This window comes from Nicotiana attenuata, chromosome 11, assembly GCF_001879085.1.
Source record: "Nicotiana attenuata strain UT chromosome 11, NIATTr2, whole genome shotgun sequence".
In the NCBI taxonomy this organism is placed as follows: domain Eukaryota; kingdom Viridiplantae; phylum Streptophyta; class Magnoliopsida; order Solanales; family Solanaceae; genus Nicotiana; species Nicotiana attenuata.
The window spans coordinates 43,651,736-43,671,413 of NC_031999.1; the positions used below are offsets into that span (position 1 = coordinate 43,651,736).

A 19,678-nucleotide genomic window follows, 5' to 3' on the forward strand; every position below is an offset into this window, starting at 1 on the left:
CAGAGTCTCGGATAAACCCCAAAAATTAGGGCTTTCACTATTCTAACTCAGATATAGAAGAAAGGTAAATCAAGCGAATATTAACAAACAGAAACTCAAACAAAATCCCAAAATTAGGGTTTTCAACATGCTAACTCGGATAAAAATAAGGTAAATCAAACGAATATTAACGAACAGACTAAGAAACTCGAACAAAATCCCAAAAATTAGGGTTTTCAACATGCCAACTTAGATAGAAAACAACACAAACAAAACACAGTAAAACATGTCGAGAATAAGAGAAGAGATTCGAAATAACTTAACATGAAACCCTAGTTGAAGAATAAAGAGTTTCTGAAAGAAAAAAAATTAAAGAGACTCGAGAAAAATGCATAGAAGGTTCACACACACATAGATCCGGAGCAGATCTAGAAATAAATCGAAGGAACCTTAGAGATTAGGGTTTCGTAAGAAACCCAGGTGATGAGAAAGGCTTTGGAAACCATCGATCTGAGCAGGAGAGTCGAAGGTCGAACTCGAATAGCCATGACTGGCCGGACAAAGGTTGAAGACGACCTGAGAACAGTCATCGAGCAAAGGCTTGGTCGGAACCCTTCAAGATCTGGTCATAGGACCTTTAGAAAATGAGCACGCAGAAGCCATGAGAGGCCAGTATAGGCCTCTGATGAGCCTGAGAAGCCATAGATTAGGGTTTCAGTGAGAGGCGGCGGCTAGGGTTTGAGGTGAGTTGAGAGAGGAGGAGATTCAGAGGCGGCGGTCGAGAAAAATGAGGTAGGGTTTTAGGGTCGTTTGAATTAAAAAAGGAAAGGGAAGAGGTTAAAGGGGTTAAATGGGGACCGGGTTGGGTATGATAGGAAGGGGTATGGATCGGGTTGCAAGTGGTAATTGGGTTGGGTATTTTTTGGGCTGAGTTAGGGTTAATTGGGGATTAAATTGATGCTATATTTGCAATTGAAATGGCTATGTGTTAAATAGCCGATTTTTCCCCTTTAATTTTATATAAAAATAGTTAAAAAATGATTTTAAATAAATTAAAAGCACTGAGCTAATTAAAAATATATAAATATTAATCTGAAAATACTGGAAATAATTTTATAAGTGTGAAATTCCATTAATCGTAATATAGGCTATAAATGCAGTTGTGTGCAATTTAGCGTTAAAAACACCAAATGAATTCGTAAAAATATGCAAAAAATTACCTTAATTATATTTTGGTGTAAATATGAGAATGAAATAAGTTATTCACCAAAAATAATTATTTTGGGAATAATTATTGGATTTTGTGGTATAAAAATAGGCAGTAAATTGGTTTAGAAAAATTATTAAAAATACCAAAACTCTTGGGTGTGCTTATATATGCACATACATGCTATTTTGGAAGTATTTTGGGTACAAAAAATACTTAGAAAAAAATTGGGTATCAACAACGACTTGCAAGGCACGTGGAATAAATTAAAATTCCCGGTCTAGGGTTACAACTATTCTGATAGAAATTCAGACGGGTTAAGCAGTCTTCATCTAAAATCGCCTACGAGTCCCGNAATGAAAGAGGAAAATGTGTATAAACCTTGACCACTTGAAGGAAGAAGAGAAACTGCATTATAAAAATGGCAGCACAAAACAAGTCATTGAACGATATTACAATCGTAAGCCACGATTAAGATACTTCAAGATTGGGGACTTCGTGCTCAAGAAAAGTCTTTCCATCCACGAAGACGGCCAATACCGGAAAATTAAGTCCAACTTCGGAAGGACCTTACAGGATTCATGGTATTGCGGGCAAAGGAGCATACGAGCTAGAGACTATGGACGGCAAGATATTACCTTCACATTGGAATGTCGTTCACTTGAAGAGATACTATTTCTAAAAGAATACCCACGGTCAGGTATCTTCATTTTAAAATTCTATTTTTGAATTGTTAAAATTTTACTAACGATTTTAGATGCTAGGCAAAAAGCTAGCCCGTACTAAATGATGAATCACGACCTGCAAGGCACGTGGAATAAATTAAAATTCCCGGTCTAGGGTTACAACTATTCTGATAGAAATTCAGACGGGTTAAGCAGTCTTCATCTAAAATCGCCTACGAGTCCCGTGTGTTTTTCCTTTTCAGGGAATGGACCAAATGAGAGGAACAGTCAAGTGCTCGAGATTTCATGCTTCAATGCTCAAACACTTGGGGGACTATGTGATATATATATATAAACAAATGCATAAAGAAGACAAAGAAGATTGAGAAGCAATCAAAAATTCAAGAAATCAGCTAGTTCAAAATCACATCACTAAAAGAGTCAAGTGCAGAGCAAAAGCTAATGAAAGATAGTCGGGAGCAAAGATAGCCACGAGCAGGCCAGGACAAAACCTTACTATAGTTAGGTTAAAATCAATGTACCAAAACAGGTTATAAATAAAAACCTTCTATTTAAAGTACATGTACTAAAACGAGTTATTACATAAAAACCCTGTATTTTGATTCCTTCTTTTAAAAATCTGTTATGAGAAAAACAATTATGAAAAAGTTATAGATGTTATTTAAATACATATAAAGTGTTGCTTAAAACTTGGCAAAGTTTAAATAAAAACTTGTCAAAGTTATATCAAGAAACACGTGTATTCCTATTTCTTTTATCGTATGTTAACACCATTATGAAAGTCGAGACGTCTTCTTCATTAAGTGTAGAATATAAAAAGGCCCTCTTTTATAATTCATGATTGATTTAAGACATTCATGAGAAAAATAAAGCATTTTACAAAATAAAAATGCAAGTTATTCAGTAAGTCCTTAAAAATAAAGGCGAGAATAAACAAAATAGAAGTTCAGACAGCAACGAAAACTTCATAATATTAAAACAGTTTTGACTAAGTATGGACTTAGTCATAAACTGAAAAGTTGTCTAAACAAAATGCCCCTACTTAACGTTTTCCACAAAACCCTTAAAAAGACCAAGGGTTACAACCAACCACAAAAATAAAAAGGCAACAAAGGTATTCAAACTTTTCACTGAGAACTTAAAGGAACTGAAACAGGGACATCAACAGCAGCGGGCAGCTCAGCTTGACTCAAAGGAGTGGGGATACCCGTATCATCTTCAACTTGTTCAGAAATTTCAGCCACGGGAGAAGGGAAATCTTGGTTCTGCTGAGTCTTCTCGAGAGCCTCTTTGATCTTGGCTAACTCAGATTCTAAGTTAAAATTCTCCTGGCTAACTTGAACGAGGGTATCATGGCGAGAATTTTAAAACGCCCAACTCACTTCAATGGCAGATTTTTCTTCAAGGATCTCATAGTCTCTTTCCCAATCAGCAACTTCATTTCTTAATTTTTCATTTTCAGCTAAGGCAGATTCCTGAGAAGCTTGGAGAGCAGCTTGAGAACTCTCTAAAAAGCGAACCTTATCAGAAGATTCCCGGAGGTCTTCTTGAGTTTGTGTCGGTGTTTGCACAAGTTCTCCAGCATATGCTTCTTTCTCAGTCAACAGAGCCTTCAACTCTCTAATCTCCTCACTAGCCTTGGAAGGTTGCTCAGAAACAGAGGTTTCAAGGCGTAACTTTTCTTTACTTGCTTGACTTAAAGAAGCTTTTACAACTGCCAGCTCTGAAGTCAAGACCCTTACCTGCTGCTCCAAGGTACTTCTACTTTCTTCTAAGATTTCCACATCAATTTGAAGACTGTCAAACTGTCCCTTCCAATTATCCCTCCATCTGATAGTCAGGCATTAATTGCTCTAAAAGGGTAACTCTTTTCATCATACCTGTGCCAATTAAATTAACCTAAAAGAAAAGGGAAGATGAGAATCCTGAAAATAGGAGAAGGATAAAATAAAGTTTGAAAAAAGAAGTACCTTTAAAGAAGCATGCACTACGTCATTCATCAAGGTCAAAGAACTGTGACTCTCAAGCTTAGCCTTTTCGACTGGACCAATCAAAGGCTTTAGCCACACGTCTGCTTGACCTGATTTCCTTAAAAGGTTACCCTCAGCAGCGACTTCAATGGTGACTTGCTTCATAACAATATCTCCACTTGAGGAACCAACCTCAGTATGATGAACAGGTGGAGGAGGAATCGTTGAAGGAGGAACAGTGGAAGTAATCGTTGAAGGAGGAACGGTGGAAGTGGTAAAACAGCCTGGGGAGGAACAGAAACAGCCATGATTGGCAAAGAAGGAGTCACAGGAACGGAAGTGGCAAAAAAAGACAGGGGTTCTTCATCAGAAACCGGACCAAAATCTTCACTACCAAACCCGCGATCAAAAAGCTGCTCAACAGAATCATGAGCAGCAGCAGGAACATCATCAGAGATCATCACTGGGGCTTCAATAGACTCGGGGAGAGGAATAGAATGGCGGGGGGATGCTTCATCATTAGAGGTAATACGTCTACGAGCCCGCGGCCTTGTTATCAATGAACCCTCATCTTTCTCCTCTTCAGAGTCTTGGCCATCAACGACTTTTCTTTTCGACGAAGAACCCAAAATTATTTCCTGGGCCTTTTCCAAAGAGATACGAGAAGCCGCGATCGCCTCGGCAGTAATCCTTCGAATTGCAAATCCTGATAAAAAGAAGGATTAAAATAAATTCAGAGAAAAAAGCAATATGTGAAATAAATAAAAAAAAACTCTTACCGTGAGTTTTTAATTTCCAACCAAATCGTTGGGAAAGAGCCTTCCAAGATCTACCCTCCATTGGGCAGCATTCAACATTTTTCCTACCCAAACACGAAAATTGGGAATATCATCCACAATTCCCATGGTTGCTGAAAAGGAAAAGGAAAATTAAAATAAATAGTCATCAAAATTAAAGGGAAATATCAGCATGATCTAAGGAAGATACTTGGTTTCTAAGAGACTCTCTATCATTATAGAAGGAAAATTCCGCAGGAATTATCTCCTCTACTAGAGGTTCACGAAGAGGCTCAGAGGACTCCTTACCTCTAGAGGAAGATCTATATGAAACAGAACCTCTGGTTCTAGAAGAAGGGCCAGAACTGGATGAAGACCCTAAATTACGTAGTCCACTACCCCCTCTTCTACTCCTATTAGGAGCAGAAGGAAAGTTGTCAACTATGGATACTTTCCTAGGGTTAGGGTTTGGCGAAGCCATGGCAGTACGAGGAAGGTAAAGAACAAGAATTGAATATTCTAAGAGTTTTACGAGGAAGATGGAAACAAGAATTGAATATTCTGAAAGCTTTATGAAAAAAAGACAAAGGCACAAAACTAAATTTATACTGGGAAGCAACCGTCAAAGGAAAAGGTACAATGATGGAAAGGTCATAATGAGAACTGTTCCTTCGTGATTAGTGAAGCCTTAAAAAGCCTTAAAAGGCGCTACAAAGTTGCAGAGCCAATAAGAGGGTGCCACGTGCAACGAGCATTAAATGAAAGTGACAATTGAAGCATCGATTCTATCATAGCATTAATGGCGGTAAATATTTCCGCTTCAATGAAATCCACTTCCCAAATATTCAATTGATGAATAAATGGCAAGTGGGGGGACTATCTGTATTGGGTAAAACTGAGTTTATGCATATCAAAGTGATGGAAAGATGACATGTCATGACACGTAGGCAGGTTAAAGAATGTTGATGAAACAAAGAGGCACGAGTTGCAACAGGTACGAGCGGAAGCACAAGAAGAGGCACGAGCAAATATTCAAAAGACTCGTTTCTCGTACCTATTTAAGTCTAAAAGCTGAGAAGAATGAACCTGACAACACAGGAGAGCCCAGATACATCATTTAATAAGCATTAAATACTAAAAACGTTAGAGGATCTGTATTAAATTGCAATAATTATGTAACGTAGCATTTAATGCCTTTAATCGTCCATAATGACCTTATTATGACAAAGGCAAAATGTATAACTTAAAAATAGCTATAAAAGGGATAAGACTGATCATTTCTAGACACACAATATCATCTGAATATACTGGTTTACTTTGTTTTCTGCTATCTATCGGTTATCAAAATCCATTTCTTTTATTCATTTCCGATTATCAGTAACCCGAGTTCTTCTAAAAATAAAGCTTTGACTGAAATCCCATTTTTCGGTTAAACAGGCATAAAGATAGTTATTTCATATATCATCCTGTGAGAATGTTAATGGAATATTACAGAAGGATGAAGTGAGCCAAACATATTAGACTGAGGATTCTCAATTTAGTTATCGAAATGGGGTTAACCACTTTTTTTAAGATGCTATTTTAAACGCAAATTTCTCATGTATATGGAGTGATAAAAAGTGATGTTTATATTTAAATAAATTACATAATCTTTCAAATTTGTTATCTACAAAAGCGACAATAGTGATAAGAGTGTGAGATTCATATATTTAACAGATGAAATACGTCTACGAATTTCTATGATAATAATTGAACTGCCATAGCCAAACTTTAGACTTGAGGTCGAACTTCAAACAATCGTGATAGTTTTAACTTTAGACACGACTGTCTTAAATTTAAATAAATTGCAAATATTGGCCATTTTTTAAATAACGGCCTAAAAGGCTAAAAGCGGCCATCTGTACACTTCCACCAATTAAGTTGGAGCTAGGGGTGTTCGTCGGTCGATACGGTACGGTATTTAGACATTTCGATTTGGTATTTTCGATATTTGGTTTCTTAAAATGCTATACCAATACCGTACCTAATTAAACTCGGTATGGTTAGGTTTTTCTCCTTTCGGTTTATTCGGTTCGGTAACTTCGGTTTATTCGGTTTGAATACTAACTAGTACATAGAGTCATAGACTGTAATATTCTTAATTAAAGTACAAAAGTGCAAAACTAAAAATGTTTGTTGACAAAAGTTTTGTCCAAAACCAGCAAATATCAATCCAGAGAGAAAAAACTGTACATAAAGAAATAAATTTGATCATTAGAAATGTCTTGTTACTTGCTTAGAATTGATTGATAAACTTAGAGAATAAAGAAAAACAAATTTTAGATTTTTTATATTTATGATACAATTAATAATATGTGTATTGTGCAATATAATATATATTCCGGTACGGTATCGGTATTTCGGTATTTCATTTTAAAATATCAAATATCATGCCTAATACCAATTTTTTAAAAAACTTAAACCAAATACCATACCGAATACCAAAATATCGAATACCAAATACCAAATATTCGGTTTGATATGGTAATTCGGTATTTACCAAATTATGCACAACCCTAGTTGGAGCAGTTAAGTTAAAAGGGCTCATTTGTTATTTTAGACACACAGAAACACTAAGTGGGCATTTGGACATTAGAGTTCTTAAATTTTAAAAAAAGTAAAACAATTTCTAAGTAACAATAGTATTTAAAAATTAGAGTTGTGTTTGGACATGAATACATTAGGGTGCTTTAGCGATGCTTGAAGGCTAACGGGGTCCCAGTAGCCTACGTTAGGGTGACTAAGGACATGTATGATGAAGCTAAGACTCGGGGTTAGGGTAGCGGGAGGAGACTCGGGACATTTTCCGGTTATGAAGGGGTTGCACCAGGGATCGACTCTTAGTCCGTTCCTATTTTTCTTGCGATGTATGCATTAACGAGACACATTCAAGATGAGGTGCCATGGTGTATGTTATTTGCTGATGAGATAGTTTTAATTGACGAGACGTGGGGTGGTGTCAACGAGAGGCTGGAGGTTTGGAGGCAGACCCTAGAATCTAAGGGTTTCAAGTTGAGCAGGACCAAGACGGAATACTTGGAGTGCAAGTTCAGCAACGGTACCCAGGAAGGGAATATGGAGGCGAGGCTTGATACGCAAGTCATTCCCAAGAGAGGAAGTTTCAAGTATCTTGGATCTATAATATAAGATAACAGGGAGATTGATGAAGATTCCACGCATCGTATCGGAGCAGGATGGATGAAGTGGAGGCTCGCTTTCGGTGTCATGTGTGAAAGATTGCACCGCTGATACTTAAAAGGTAAGTTCTACCAGATTGTAGTTAGACCGACTATGTTGTATGCAACAGAGTGTTAGCCGGTCAAGAACGCTCATACCCAGAAGCTAAAAGTAGCTGTGATGAGGATGTTGAGGTGGATGTGTGGGCATACCCGGTTGGATAAGATTAGGAATGAAGTTATTCGGAAAAATGTGGGAGTGACCCATGTGGAGGATAAGATGCGGGAGGCGAGGTTGAGATGGTTCGGACATGTTAAGAGGAGAAGTATAGAAGCCCCAGTTAGAAGGTGCGAGCGGTTAGCCTCAGTGGGTAGCAGGAGGGGTAGAGGTATGCCTAAGAAGTCTTGGGGAGAGGTTATTAGGCGGGACACGGCGCAGCTGGAGCTGACTAAGGACATGACCCTAGACAGGAGGATGTGGAGGTCAAAGATTAGGATAAAAGGTTCGTAGGCAGTCGAGCGTTTCTCTTTGTCTTACTCAGTTTGCTAGCATTAGTGTTAGTATGATATCTTTTATCCATAGATGGCTTTTACTACCTAGAGTTTGACTGCATTCTTGGATTCGATCTTATTTCATCTTGCTGTTATTCCTATTTGTTGCAATTACCTTTTCTTTTTCAGTCGTTCTCTAGCCGAGGGTCTATCGGAAACAACCTCTCTGCCCTTCCAGGGGTAGGGGTAAGGCTCTATATATCTCACCCTCCCCAGACCCCACTTGTGGGAAACTACTGGGTTTGTTGTTGTTCTTGTTGTTGTTGTTTGGACATGAATAGAATTTGGAGCTGTTTTTGCATTTTTGTGAGTGCTTTGAAGTGAAAATTTTGAAAAATAGTTTTTTAGAGTTTTTTCAAATTCCGAAAAATTTCGAAAATCAACATCAAGTGAAATTTGAAATTTTCATGGCTAATTACTAATATGGAAAAATGTAAAAATTTAGCGGAAAAAAGTGAATTTTTTATGGACAAACGGGCTAAATCTCCACATTTCAAAATCTACAAAGCACCATTTAGAAAAAATTCCCATTTACACACACGTCCCTCTCCCTCCCTCCTTTTTTTTTTTCCTTCCTTTCTCGAATTTGGCGCGTAAATCCACCATTGACATATCTAGGGCAAAACTCATCACTTCAATTTTCAAAATCCACAAAATGGAAACCTTCAAAGAGCAACTCGAGCAGATACACACTTTTTTATCATCAAATAAACCGTTGGCTTACTCGACGCTGCTTCATCTCCAGCAACAATCCGGCACTGACTCTTCTTTCGTTCAATTGCTCGCTGATTCATCTTCTATCATCGTGCCCTATATTCTCGCCGACGTATCAGATAACGATGAGGAAATGTGAGTTCCTTCTAACCATCTTTTCAAATAGTTTAAGTTCTATTTAATGACAGTGTAAAAAGTAGAATCATGTCACTTATTAAATAATTACAGCTTATTCTCTTGATAACTATTAGTCTATTACTATATCGTTCCATTTTATGTGATGTTGTTTGACAAGGCACGAAGCTTAAGAGAGAAACGAAGAATGACTTTTGAGATTTATTGTCTAAAACAAATCGTAGATATTAGTTTGAGAAGTGTACAGTTAAACTGTTTCTAATTATAGAAAAGTGTTGTTCTTTGTGGGGCATACTAAAAAAGAAAGTGAATCAAATAAATCGTGCTAGAGGGAGTGATTATTAATTCGATTAAAATGATAACTAAACTGCTATTACTGTACAGGATTTGCTGATAGTGTAAAACAATTTTTATTGTCGGTTATTTAACTTAAAACCCATTTCAAAAGAATTCAATTTGTAGACTGACATTGATGATAATAATTGTTGTAATTTACATTTAAAATGTGATTTAACGCGTTATAAGAGGTTACTGGTCACACATATTGTAGACATGTTACCTGTAATTGATTTCCAAGTAACTTGATAATGTTTATTTTAGTGAATTTTTTTTATCACTAACTAACTGTAGCAGGTAGTTACCATCCTTTTCAGGTTTAGCAAACTACACTTACTACAGATGGTTACTTCTACTTGGTTTCTAAGTGATCTGTTAATTTAAATTTTTTTCATCTGTCTACAAAAATAGAAACCTTTATTTCAAAATTATCTCTTTGCTTTGGAAATTTCAGGAACTGATTCTGGTTTTGCTTTTTTGTTATGTCTCCTCAAAATTTTAGTGCTGCTCAGGCTTTGAAGTGCTTGGGATTTATGATTTATCACCCATCTATAGTTGGCTCAATCGAAGGTTCTTTCTTTTGCCCTTATTTATGGTTTTGGTATTCTTTGCTTTTGGCTTATAAGATTCCCTTGTAGTTGTCCATTTGACTCTCAAAGGAGGCATCCTAAGTTAGTCCCTCAGTCTCAAAATGTACGGCACTTTATGCTTTGCAAGGATCAAATTGACCAATTGTTGGAGTAAAAATTAGATATGGATAGATTTATCATTTGAAAACGAAATTTAGACTTTTAGCAGCCACACACACACTCAAAAAAAAAAAATTGGTTGCACGTTGAGTTCTTGCTCAAATTTTTTTGAAGAAATAAAGCAGGATGAATGTGATGAAGTTAAAGAGTATGTCTAAAGAATGAAAGTATGTATTTTGAAAAATAATAAACATGCCACAAACACAAATGTGAAGGAAATAGTTTTTTTTTCTTCCTTTTTTATGTCATTCATACGAGGCCACATGTTTAAGTCCAAGTTATTCATTTACTGCTACTGTACAAGTACACGTCTCGGGGAAGATCCAAAATTCTGGAGGTAACGTAGCTTCGATGACTAAATGTAGGTGACAATGCCACGGCTATTGTTGATTCTCTTGTTGAGGTTATTACGACCACCAAGATTAAGGTACTCTGAACTTCTTGAGAGGCAACAAAATAGTGTACTTGAGACAACATTTGCTAAGAAATATGCTTGGGAAATTTGACTTAACTATTGCCAATTGCAGTCTGTTTGCAACTTGGGTGTCTGGTGTATATCAATGCAGCAGTTCAAGTCTTCGCTTTTGGATGCACATTTCCAGTCTTTGCTGAGGGCAATTACTTATGCCCTTGACAATCCTATTGGTTCTCTTTCAATCACATTTGAGGCTATGCAGGTATATCCAAATTTATTGTGCGATAATCTGTCTAACCTAATACTGTGTAAAGTCTGGATCTTGTCAAAGAGTAGGAGTTCAAACTCTCTTGTCTACTCTCCACAATATCATATAATGAGTAAAGAAATGAAGGGAGAATTGCTATATTTTGTACCCGAATAGTAATCAGAATTGCAAATTCAAAAAAGTATTCTCTACTGGACTCCTCTTTGTGCACCTTTTGTCTATAAGTCAAATGCACTACAAGATATTTTGGAATTTTTTCTCCTGATTATTCTCTGTAATTATACTGCTATAGGCTGTAATGAAGTTGGCGAGTACGTCAGCTCAAAATATGAGAGCCATGTCAAACATATGGGCTCCTCCAGTTTATAGAAGACTTATCAGCAGTGATAAAAGGGAAAGAGACATGTCAGAACGTTGTTTATTGAAAGTCTCTAACGTGATATGTCCTCCACCAGTAAATCTCTCAAAGGTAGCAGATGATGCTGTATTTCTTATTTGCGTTATGCACTTTGTTTCTTATGCTTCCTGAGGAGATGAAAAAAGAATTGCTTCTTTTGTATTATGTATTTCAACTTAATGTCCAAAAACAAAAAGCTATCACCTCATTGGGTCAACTATATGAATCCTGACTAACCATATTTCTCCATTTAAGCTCATCTCATGCTAAATTATTATACAAAATACAACTAAAAATTAAAAAGTACTAGAAGTTCTCTATATTTTGTACCATCATATAAATCTCTAGCAGGGGTAAAAGACTCCTAGAAAGCATAGGACCTGAAGGAAAACGTACGAACATGGTTAAAAACTTAAAATATATTCACAACTAATTTTTACCGCCTACACAAATATTTTTCTTCCATTGTGCCCTTGAACGGGTATGTTTCCAATTTACTAATTTTTGGTGTTTTGAAGAATTCTGCATGAATAAGGATCCATGTAACACAATAAAAAATGCATATCTAGAATAGGAGGCATTAATTGCCTGTTGATATCTGTTTATTAGTATAGGGCTAAGAGCCTATGTTATTAGTATAGGGATCCATGATAAGAGCCTATTATCCAAAGGGTTGTTGTGGTGGAATGATAGTTTAAGGTAGCAGCGGAAAGATGTAATTGGGTTAAAATTTGGGTTTCAGAATTATGGGGACACAGCTAATACAAGTACACCACATGGATGTGCTTTCTAGAGACATATAAACTGTTTGTTGGTGAAATTTCAAGAGCTTATTGGGTTAAAAATTGGGAATGGGAGAAGATATAAATTATGGGAAGACAAATGGTTTTTGGAGAACACTAGCTGCCTCTTTCCTGATTGTACAGCATCGTGCTCAACAAAAATTGTGTTATAGAGAGACAATTCCTTTATGCATAATGTTGAGCAATTGTCTAGAGAGAAACCAATGATGCTTTGGTGGAAAGGGGGGAAATTTCTGCTTTGTAAATAATAGGTGTATCCTATGCTTAGAACTCTGTAAAGTTGAGTCTAGTTATGACCCTGATGCTATTCTGGAGTTACTGGAGACCTTGCAGATTCAAAAGATTCCTTCTTGCTTATGTTTGTGCCTGTTCAGTACTAGCTTGGTATTGAATGCTATTATAAATAAAATTACGTTTTACCTATCAAAAAAAGGGGGTATAGGGATCAAGCAGAATCCTCCTTCACCCAAAACCCTTATCATTAAAGAAAGAATTAGAAAAGAAAAAACCGAGGAAAAAAAGAAGATAAAATGGCTATAGTTCATGTTAAATATTAGGTGACATATTTTATTGATTTTTATGAAACAGGCCCTTGCCATAGAGTTGAAGAAAACTTTGCTTTTGACAATGGAGGAGCTACTGAACCAAGGCCTGAAGATTCAAACTCTACTAGCATGGGGATGGTTTATGCGTCTAGTTGGACCTTATGGAATGAAATATAAGTATTTGGTAAACAAATTGCTTAAAATTACAGAACAAACTTTTCCAGACCTTGATCCACAGATTCAGAGTGCTTCACTGGTACGCTATTCATTCATCTAAATTTGGCACATCCTTTATATCACCTCCAGAGAATTTGATGCAACTTCAAGTTAAGCAAAAGTACTTTCCTAGTATTTGACATTACGGGATTCAATAGCCGCTGGTTTTTCATGGGATGCTCCAATCCATGCTCATAAGTATTCCTTGCTGAAAAAGCTGTAGTTTGTTTGCACTATGAATGCTGCATCATTGGCACCATCAATATATCTACCAGACTCTTAACTTTTTTGTTTTTTGGATAGGTACCAGACTCTTAATTTTAAAATGATCATATCAACCTTATGTGATGTTGATATCCTTGCTTAGGATTGTTGAATATTGACATAACTTCAATGAACATTGATTAGCATCTTACACATGTTCTGGTGTTATCAGTATAAGTGTAAAAGTGTCCGACCAAAATTTCTGCATTATCTATCTAGCTGGAAATTTCAGTTCTTACAGTCATCTCTGAGATACCAAGAGGCTAAATCTCCTTCCTTTTAACCTTTTCTTAATACAGCTTCTTTAGTTAAATGAATTCTTCCTTCCCCGGACCCCGCGCATAGCGGGAGCTTAGTGCACGGGGCTGCCCTTTATAAGTAATAGAAAAGGCTTATTAAAATGAACCATTAAGAAATAAATTTCTTCTGATTTTGTTAGATTTTGCTTGCTTGAAATCACAGAAAAGACCTGTTAAAACGAACCAACTTAAATAGTGCTTTGACCAAGTTACAAATTGCATTTTCATCCATGAAAAATTGATTTGAGGGAGAATTCTAGGATATTTTCCTGTTAAAAGAGATCAGATTTGTCAATTTAATTAAAAAAATCTTTTAAACTCACGATAACTTAATGCAAATTCATTTATGAATAATTGATTTGAGGGAGAATCTAGGATATTATCCCGATAACAGGGATCAACTTTGTCAATTTAACTTTAAAATTCTTTTAATCTTACGAGATTAATCTGAAGTGTGTATTCAGTTTTGTATTGCTTCATTGTATGCCAATTGTATTTTGAGTGTCATATTAAATGTTTGATNTGTATATCCATGTGAAAATTAGGGGATATAATTTCTTTTTTTTGAGAAGGTAACATTTGTTGCATATATATTAATTGTATCAAAACAGGTATGGTTAACCATAATTACAAGGGGTGGTACAGGAAGATTCTTAAGTCCTTACAAGGATCCTAAAACATCAACAAAAGATTCTGGATCTTCCATGTACTCTTGCTTACACCAAAAATAAAAAAGAGCTAAACAATGCATTTTCATCCTCTAACTGCTCAATTTGTTGTAAGTTCCAAGAATTTTTTGTCTTCATTGCAGGAAGTTCAGCTCATTGTGCCATTTTTTCTAATTGCTTCTCTTTTTTATTTAAAGTTAAAAAACGGAAAATAAAGCGCCTCCACTAACTTAACTTATGAATAATTGGAGGATATTTAAAGTTAAAATGTATGTCGGATTCTGCAGATTGCCTGGGAATGTTTCATTGATGCTTTAATCTGCTTGACACTTCATGATCCTGAAAGCAATGCACTTGTAAAGAATTCTGCGGACCAAACTGTATTCAAGGGAAACAATCCAACTGAAGCTGATGGGTTTTCCAAGAAGATCAAACTTGTGATGACGCCCCTGATAGGAATCATGTCAAGTAATTGTGATGCATCTGTCCATGTATCCTGCCTGAATACATGGTCTTATCTTCTGTATAAGCTCGACAAGTTAGCTAGCTCTCATTCAGTGGTTAAAACAGTTTGGGAGCCCATCTTGGAAGTCGTCATCAAGGTTGGACCTGTCAATAAAAATATATGGTCGTGGAGATTCTGCATTGAGCTGCTTGATAATTTCGTTTCAGCAGGAAACAAAAATGTAAATAGTAAGTTAACCGACCAGAAGGCTGATCGGTTATCTAAAAGTTTCATAATGAAACTTCCAGAATCTGCAAAATGCTCATGGAAGTATCATCCAATTAAATGGTCACCTTTGGATCTTGGAAATTTGGAGTTTTTCCTAAACATGATTCACGGTGTGATCATGCAAGGGTCCATTATTACTCTGTCCCATGAAGTCAGGACAGTGACATGCGGTGCTGCCTCAAGTTTGTTCCAATCTCTTCTGAGATCTGTTAAACATTTGTTGAAATCTGACCTTATAACTTATGACGAGGTTATCTTATCTTTGAATATGATGTTTAAGTTTTTGAAGAGTGTATATGAGAGTATGCATTCAAGGGATGGTGGTATAGATGATTTGCAATCGCTTCTACTTCAGCTTCTGGAGGCTTTTGTTGAAGAATTAGAACCATCAACTTTGCAATCCCCTCTTTACAAGGTGGCACTAGATCTAAAAAATCTTGAGAAGTCAGAACCAGTCTATAGATTCAAAAGTGCAAAGATACCAGATATCTGCTTTATGAATTATAAGGAGAAGGTATCACCAGTTGCTTGTATAACTTTGCTCTATTTCCATTCAGTAACCAAGTCAACGTTGAAAGCACCTGATTATGATATAGTCGAATGCATACACAAATTTGTGAAGCTTTTGCTCTCCTCATACGAGCCTTTGGAAATTCTCCATCTCTTTGTTAGTTTACTATACAGAGAGAAGATGTCTCGTTGCTTTGAGATCTGGGTAGCTCTGGCAAACTGTCTGAAAGATTACATAGATAGTAATAGCTTTCTCTCACATTTCAAATTGCAGCCGGATAGTCCTGGTTATGCGACAATAATACATTTCCTATGCTATCCATTTGCTGCATACTCTTGCCCTAAGGTGCATCTCAAGCTTCAGCATGTAATTGAAGCATGGATATCACTTTATATTTCTCTTAGTCAGGCATCGGAAAATGGTTATCCTACTCTTACTGAGGACCTATTCTCGATGCTCTGTTCATATTTCAATAAAGAATTGACTCAGTCAAGTGTAAAGGGTCAGGATATCGATGTTCTTTTATTGTTTGGAGAAGCAATGATATGTGCTGTAGAACAAGCTTCTTTGACAGCAAAATCTAATGCTAAAGAGAGCGAAAGCCGGAGATCCTGCAAAATCAAGAGGAGCTTGGAATTCGCGTCCTGGTGAGCAACATGATATTGCAAAATTTCCACTTACAAAAGCAATTACCTATCTCACTCTTGAGATTAGCTGGTGGTTTAGAATATTTGAGAAGTAAAAGAAGGCCTCCTAATAGGTCAAAAATATTGAATCATTCTATTTTAAAGGTAGAACCAGCAAAATATCGTTTAACTTTTCTACCTATAACTATTCTGATCCTATTTTAAAATTGCTTGCTCAATTGAAAACTTTAGCACTTCAGAATTCATAAAAAATTTGCTGCTGCAATTGTAAGCTCGGCATGTAGCATGATTTGTTTGAAGCACTGAAGTGCTTCATAAAGAATAATTGGAGTTTTGACAGCCTTATTTTGATTGAAAACTCTATTTGGCATTTGCCCCTATCAATTTGTTGAAGTAAATGACCTTGCTTTCCTGAGTAGAAATCAACAACCTTATAATGTCTGAGTAAAAGTTGTTAATGGCATCCTTGGTAATTGTCACTCAAATTAAATATGTTGCTAGAGTCTTCCAGTGATATGAAAGAGCATTTTCATGTCCCATTTCTTTAGAAAGAGTCTGTTGTCGATCAATTGACTTGAGCAAGGAAACAGTTGAAAAAAGAATAGGAGATCAAAAATTGCTTACATTTGATGCCATTCTTTATTTATTTGATAATTGGAAAAAAACTGTGGAGTAAGCTTACATAATCTTTATTCTGCTTGTACTTCAAGTCTCCACATGTTTCTTATGCGTCCACTGCTTCTGCAGCTTCATGAAGCTATCTAGGGTAAAGGATGAAACTAATCTATCAACCAGCCTCATCGAAACAAGGTAATGACTCTTCGTGTCTTACTAGTTTCTTCAAATTATTTATAGCATTCTGCTAACTATGAGAGTTTCAGGCTGCTATCGTCACTGATGCACTTCGTTGGCTGCTTGCGCTTGCAGAAGGATGTAACATTATTCATTGAGGTTTGTACTTAGACTGGCTTCTATCTCTACAGCTATGGTGCCATTAGATCTTTGTCTTGAGGTGGAAAATATATATGAACTATTAGCTTAAACTATGTTGATATGTTATGCTCAAATTGTAAAGAGCCTTTGCAGTATCATTCCATCTTCTAATTATCTCTCCCATATGTTTGCCATCTCTATCGATCGTATTATTAGAAGGGAAACAGAGACGATTAGCAGCAGTATAGATCCATTACTTAATCTGTTTTCTTTTTTCCCCTTTCTAATAATACAGAGGTTTAATTTCTTTACCACTTCTTCTCATCAGATCATGACCAGTTCATTGCTTTTGTGGCTCTCACATCTTGAAGCTCAAGACAGTAACTTCAAAGATCAAGTTCAACAGTTATGGATTCAAACGCTGAACTGTTTGCAGAAAATGCGACCAATAATAGAATTCAATTCCTCTTTTCTTCAGCTCCAGGAGCCTCTTCTAGAGAAAACTCTTGATCACCCAGATCCCATCATTTCCAACTCTACTGTTAACTTCTGGAATTCTACATATGGAGAACAGATCAAGTTAGATTACCCTCATAGCTTACTTCCAATCCTGGACAAGCTGTCAAGGAAAGGAAAAATAAAACTCTGCAAAAAGCGCCTGTCGCCCAATGGTAAAACGAGTTCTGAGGTAGATAAAGTTACAGCTCCAAATAGATACAAGGTGCCAACAACACTGCGTAGCTGCTCAAAACGAGTTGAACTCTTGGGGAACGCAGCTAATAGTTCGGAGGGAAATGACAGAATTTATCCAAAGTCAAAACGAAGGCATACTGAGCTGACAGAACATCAAAAAGAAGTGAGAAGAGCACAGCAAGGTCGATCAATGGATTGTAGTGGACATGGTCCAGGAATCAGGACATATACCAGTGTTGATTTCTCTCAAGGAAATGAAGAATCACAAGAAAGCCAGGACGTTAGAGATGCAGATTCTATTTTGGAAATGTTGCGCAAAGTTAATTAAAATTTGCATTTTAACTTTATGCTATCTTGTAACTTTTACAATACCGCTTGTATATATGTACTATTGCCTTGAGCCGAGGGTCTATCGAAAACAGCCTCTCTACGTGTTCCAGGTAGGGGTAAGGCTGTGTACACACTACCTTCTCTAGACCCCACTTGGGGGAATACACTTTTGTTGGTGCTTGTATATATGTATTCAGGGGCGGAGCTAGCCTTTGAGTTATGGGTTCAGTCGAGCCTAGTAACTTTGGTTCAATTCTTGTATTTGTCTTGAGAAATCAATTAAATATGTACTAATTGTTAATTTAGAACCTAGTTACTTAAAAGAACTAGAATCCCGAATACATAAACTTCTACGGCCTCTCCGCCTCTACATGTATTTTAATCTTCTTCGTCTCTAATGCTGCTTCATTCTGGTGCTGACTGTTTATTCTTTTCCCTGTACATTCTTTTGTTAAGAGTTTATGCAATGAGGTGTGGTGTTGTGTTTCTTCGTAAGAATCTGCTATTAAGAGCAGCATCATTCTTTAATCATGTGTTGTCCTGTTAAAAAATTTCAGCCTGAGATTTTCTTGAACTTTTAGGTGGTCTTTCCTGAGTTCCTACGTATCTGAAGGTGAAGAGTTCTGATGTTTTGCTTTAATCAATTGGTTTTTTCAGGACTTATAAAGTTTTGAAGATTGCATTCATAAAATAAGGGTATGGAATATACAAAATAAATAACTGCAATCACAAAATAAATATGAGAAAATTATTCCATGGATAAATGTTATGTATAACTCTAACTCTCTAAGCATCCCTTGATTCTTGTCTTCAAATTATAGAATATAAGCTAAACTATTCTTTCTCAAATTGCTCTAGTACGATGGACCTAAGGAGAGGGGTACGTGGAGAAAATACAACATGAAAAGAGTTTGCTATGAAGTCATTGCTATGAAACTTGATACTAATATTAAATTAAAATAAATTATCGATTTAAATATCTCAAGTTTTGTTGTCTTGTTCCATGTGTATGATTAATCAAGTATAATATTCAATAAATGTGTAATATCAATATATTCAAAACATCAAATTTTTTTATTCGAAGAGACTTTTTGGGTAAGTAATATATTCGCTTTTGAAGTTGATTAAGTAAACTTTTTCTACCTTATGCATTCAGCTGAAATCTATCAGTTCGATTAATAGAATTCATATAAAATTTCCATTATGAAGTGTAAAGATCATATTAATAATACAAGATGACGATGTTTGCAAAAATGTGACTTAATGATCAATATAAGTGAGAGAGAATTACAAAGTCTCAAGTTCATGATGTCGATATACATATTGTTATTTGAAACTTGTAATTCTTATTATAGTCAGTTGATCAAGTTGACTTTTTCTACCTTATGCATTCAATATATGAAATCGATTAGTCTGATTAGTAGTATTCATACAAAATCACCATTATGGAGTAGAAGATTAATATAATAATATAACATGACGATGTTTACAAAAGTACGACATAGTGAATAATAAAGATGATAATATTTACAAAAATATAATGTAGCGATTAACAAAAAAAATCATAAAGTCTCAGGTTCAATACCTCGTTTCGGGTTGACTCCTTAATACTCCAATTTCCAACTCCCACCATAACT

The 19,678-nt window shown here is 36.0% G+C and overlaps 1 protein-coding gene across 1 annotated transcript; it reads left to right on the forward strand.

The window, feature by feature from the left end:
- On the forward strand, positions 8,984 to 18,346 carry LOC109234417. Its single transcript, XM_019400398.1, has 10 exons — positions 8,984 to 9,234; positions 10,073 to 10,140; positions 10,685 to 10,746; positions 10,847 to 10,996; positions 11,295 to 11,471; positions 12,791 to 13,003; positions 14,482 to 16,085; positions 16,833 to 16,895; positions 16,967 to 17,036; positions 17,347 to 18,346. Exons 1-10 carry the CDS (start codon positions 9,041 to 9,043, stop codon positions 18,037 to 18,039), a joined length of 3,294 nt encoding a protein of 1,097 aa, XP_019255943.1. The 5' UTR covers positions 8,984 to 9,040; the 3' UTR covers positions 18,040 to 18,346.

Bases quoted from the DNA above. Each gene is read 5' to 3' on its own strand.
- LOC109234417 (XM_019400398.1), top strand. From the start codon at position 9,041: ATGGAAACCTTCAAAGAGCAACTCGAGCAGATACACACTTTTTTATCA. The intron at 16,086-16,832 runs GTGAGCAACATG...CTGCTTCTGCAG, and splicing joins AGCTTGGAATTCGCGTCCTG to CTTCATGAAGCTATCTAGGG. The intron at 16,896-16,966 runs GTAATGACTCTT...TGAGAGTTTCAG, and splicing joins ACCAGCCTCATCGAAACAAG to GCTGCTATCGTCACTGATGC.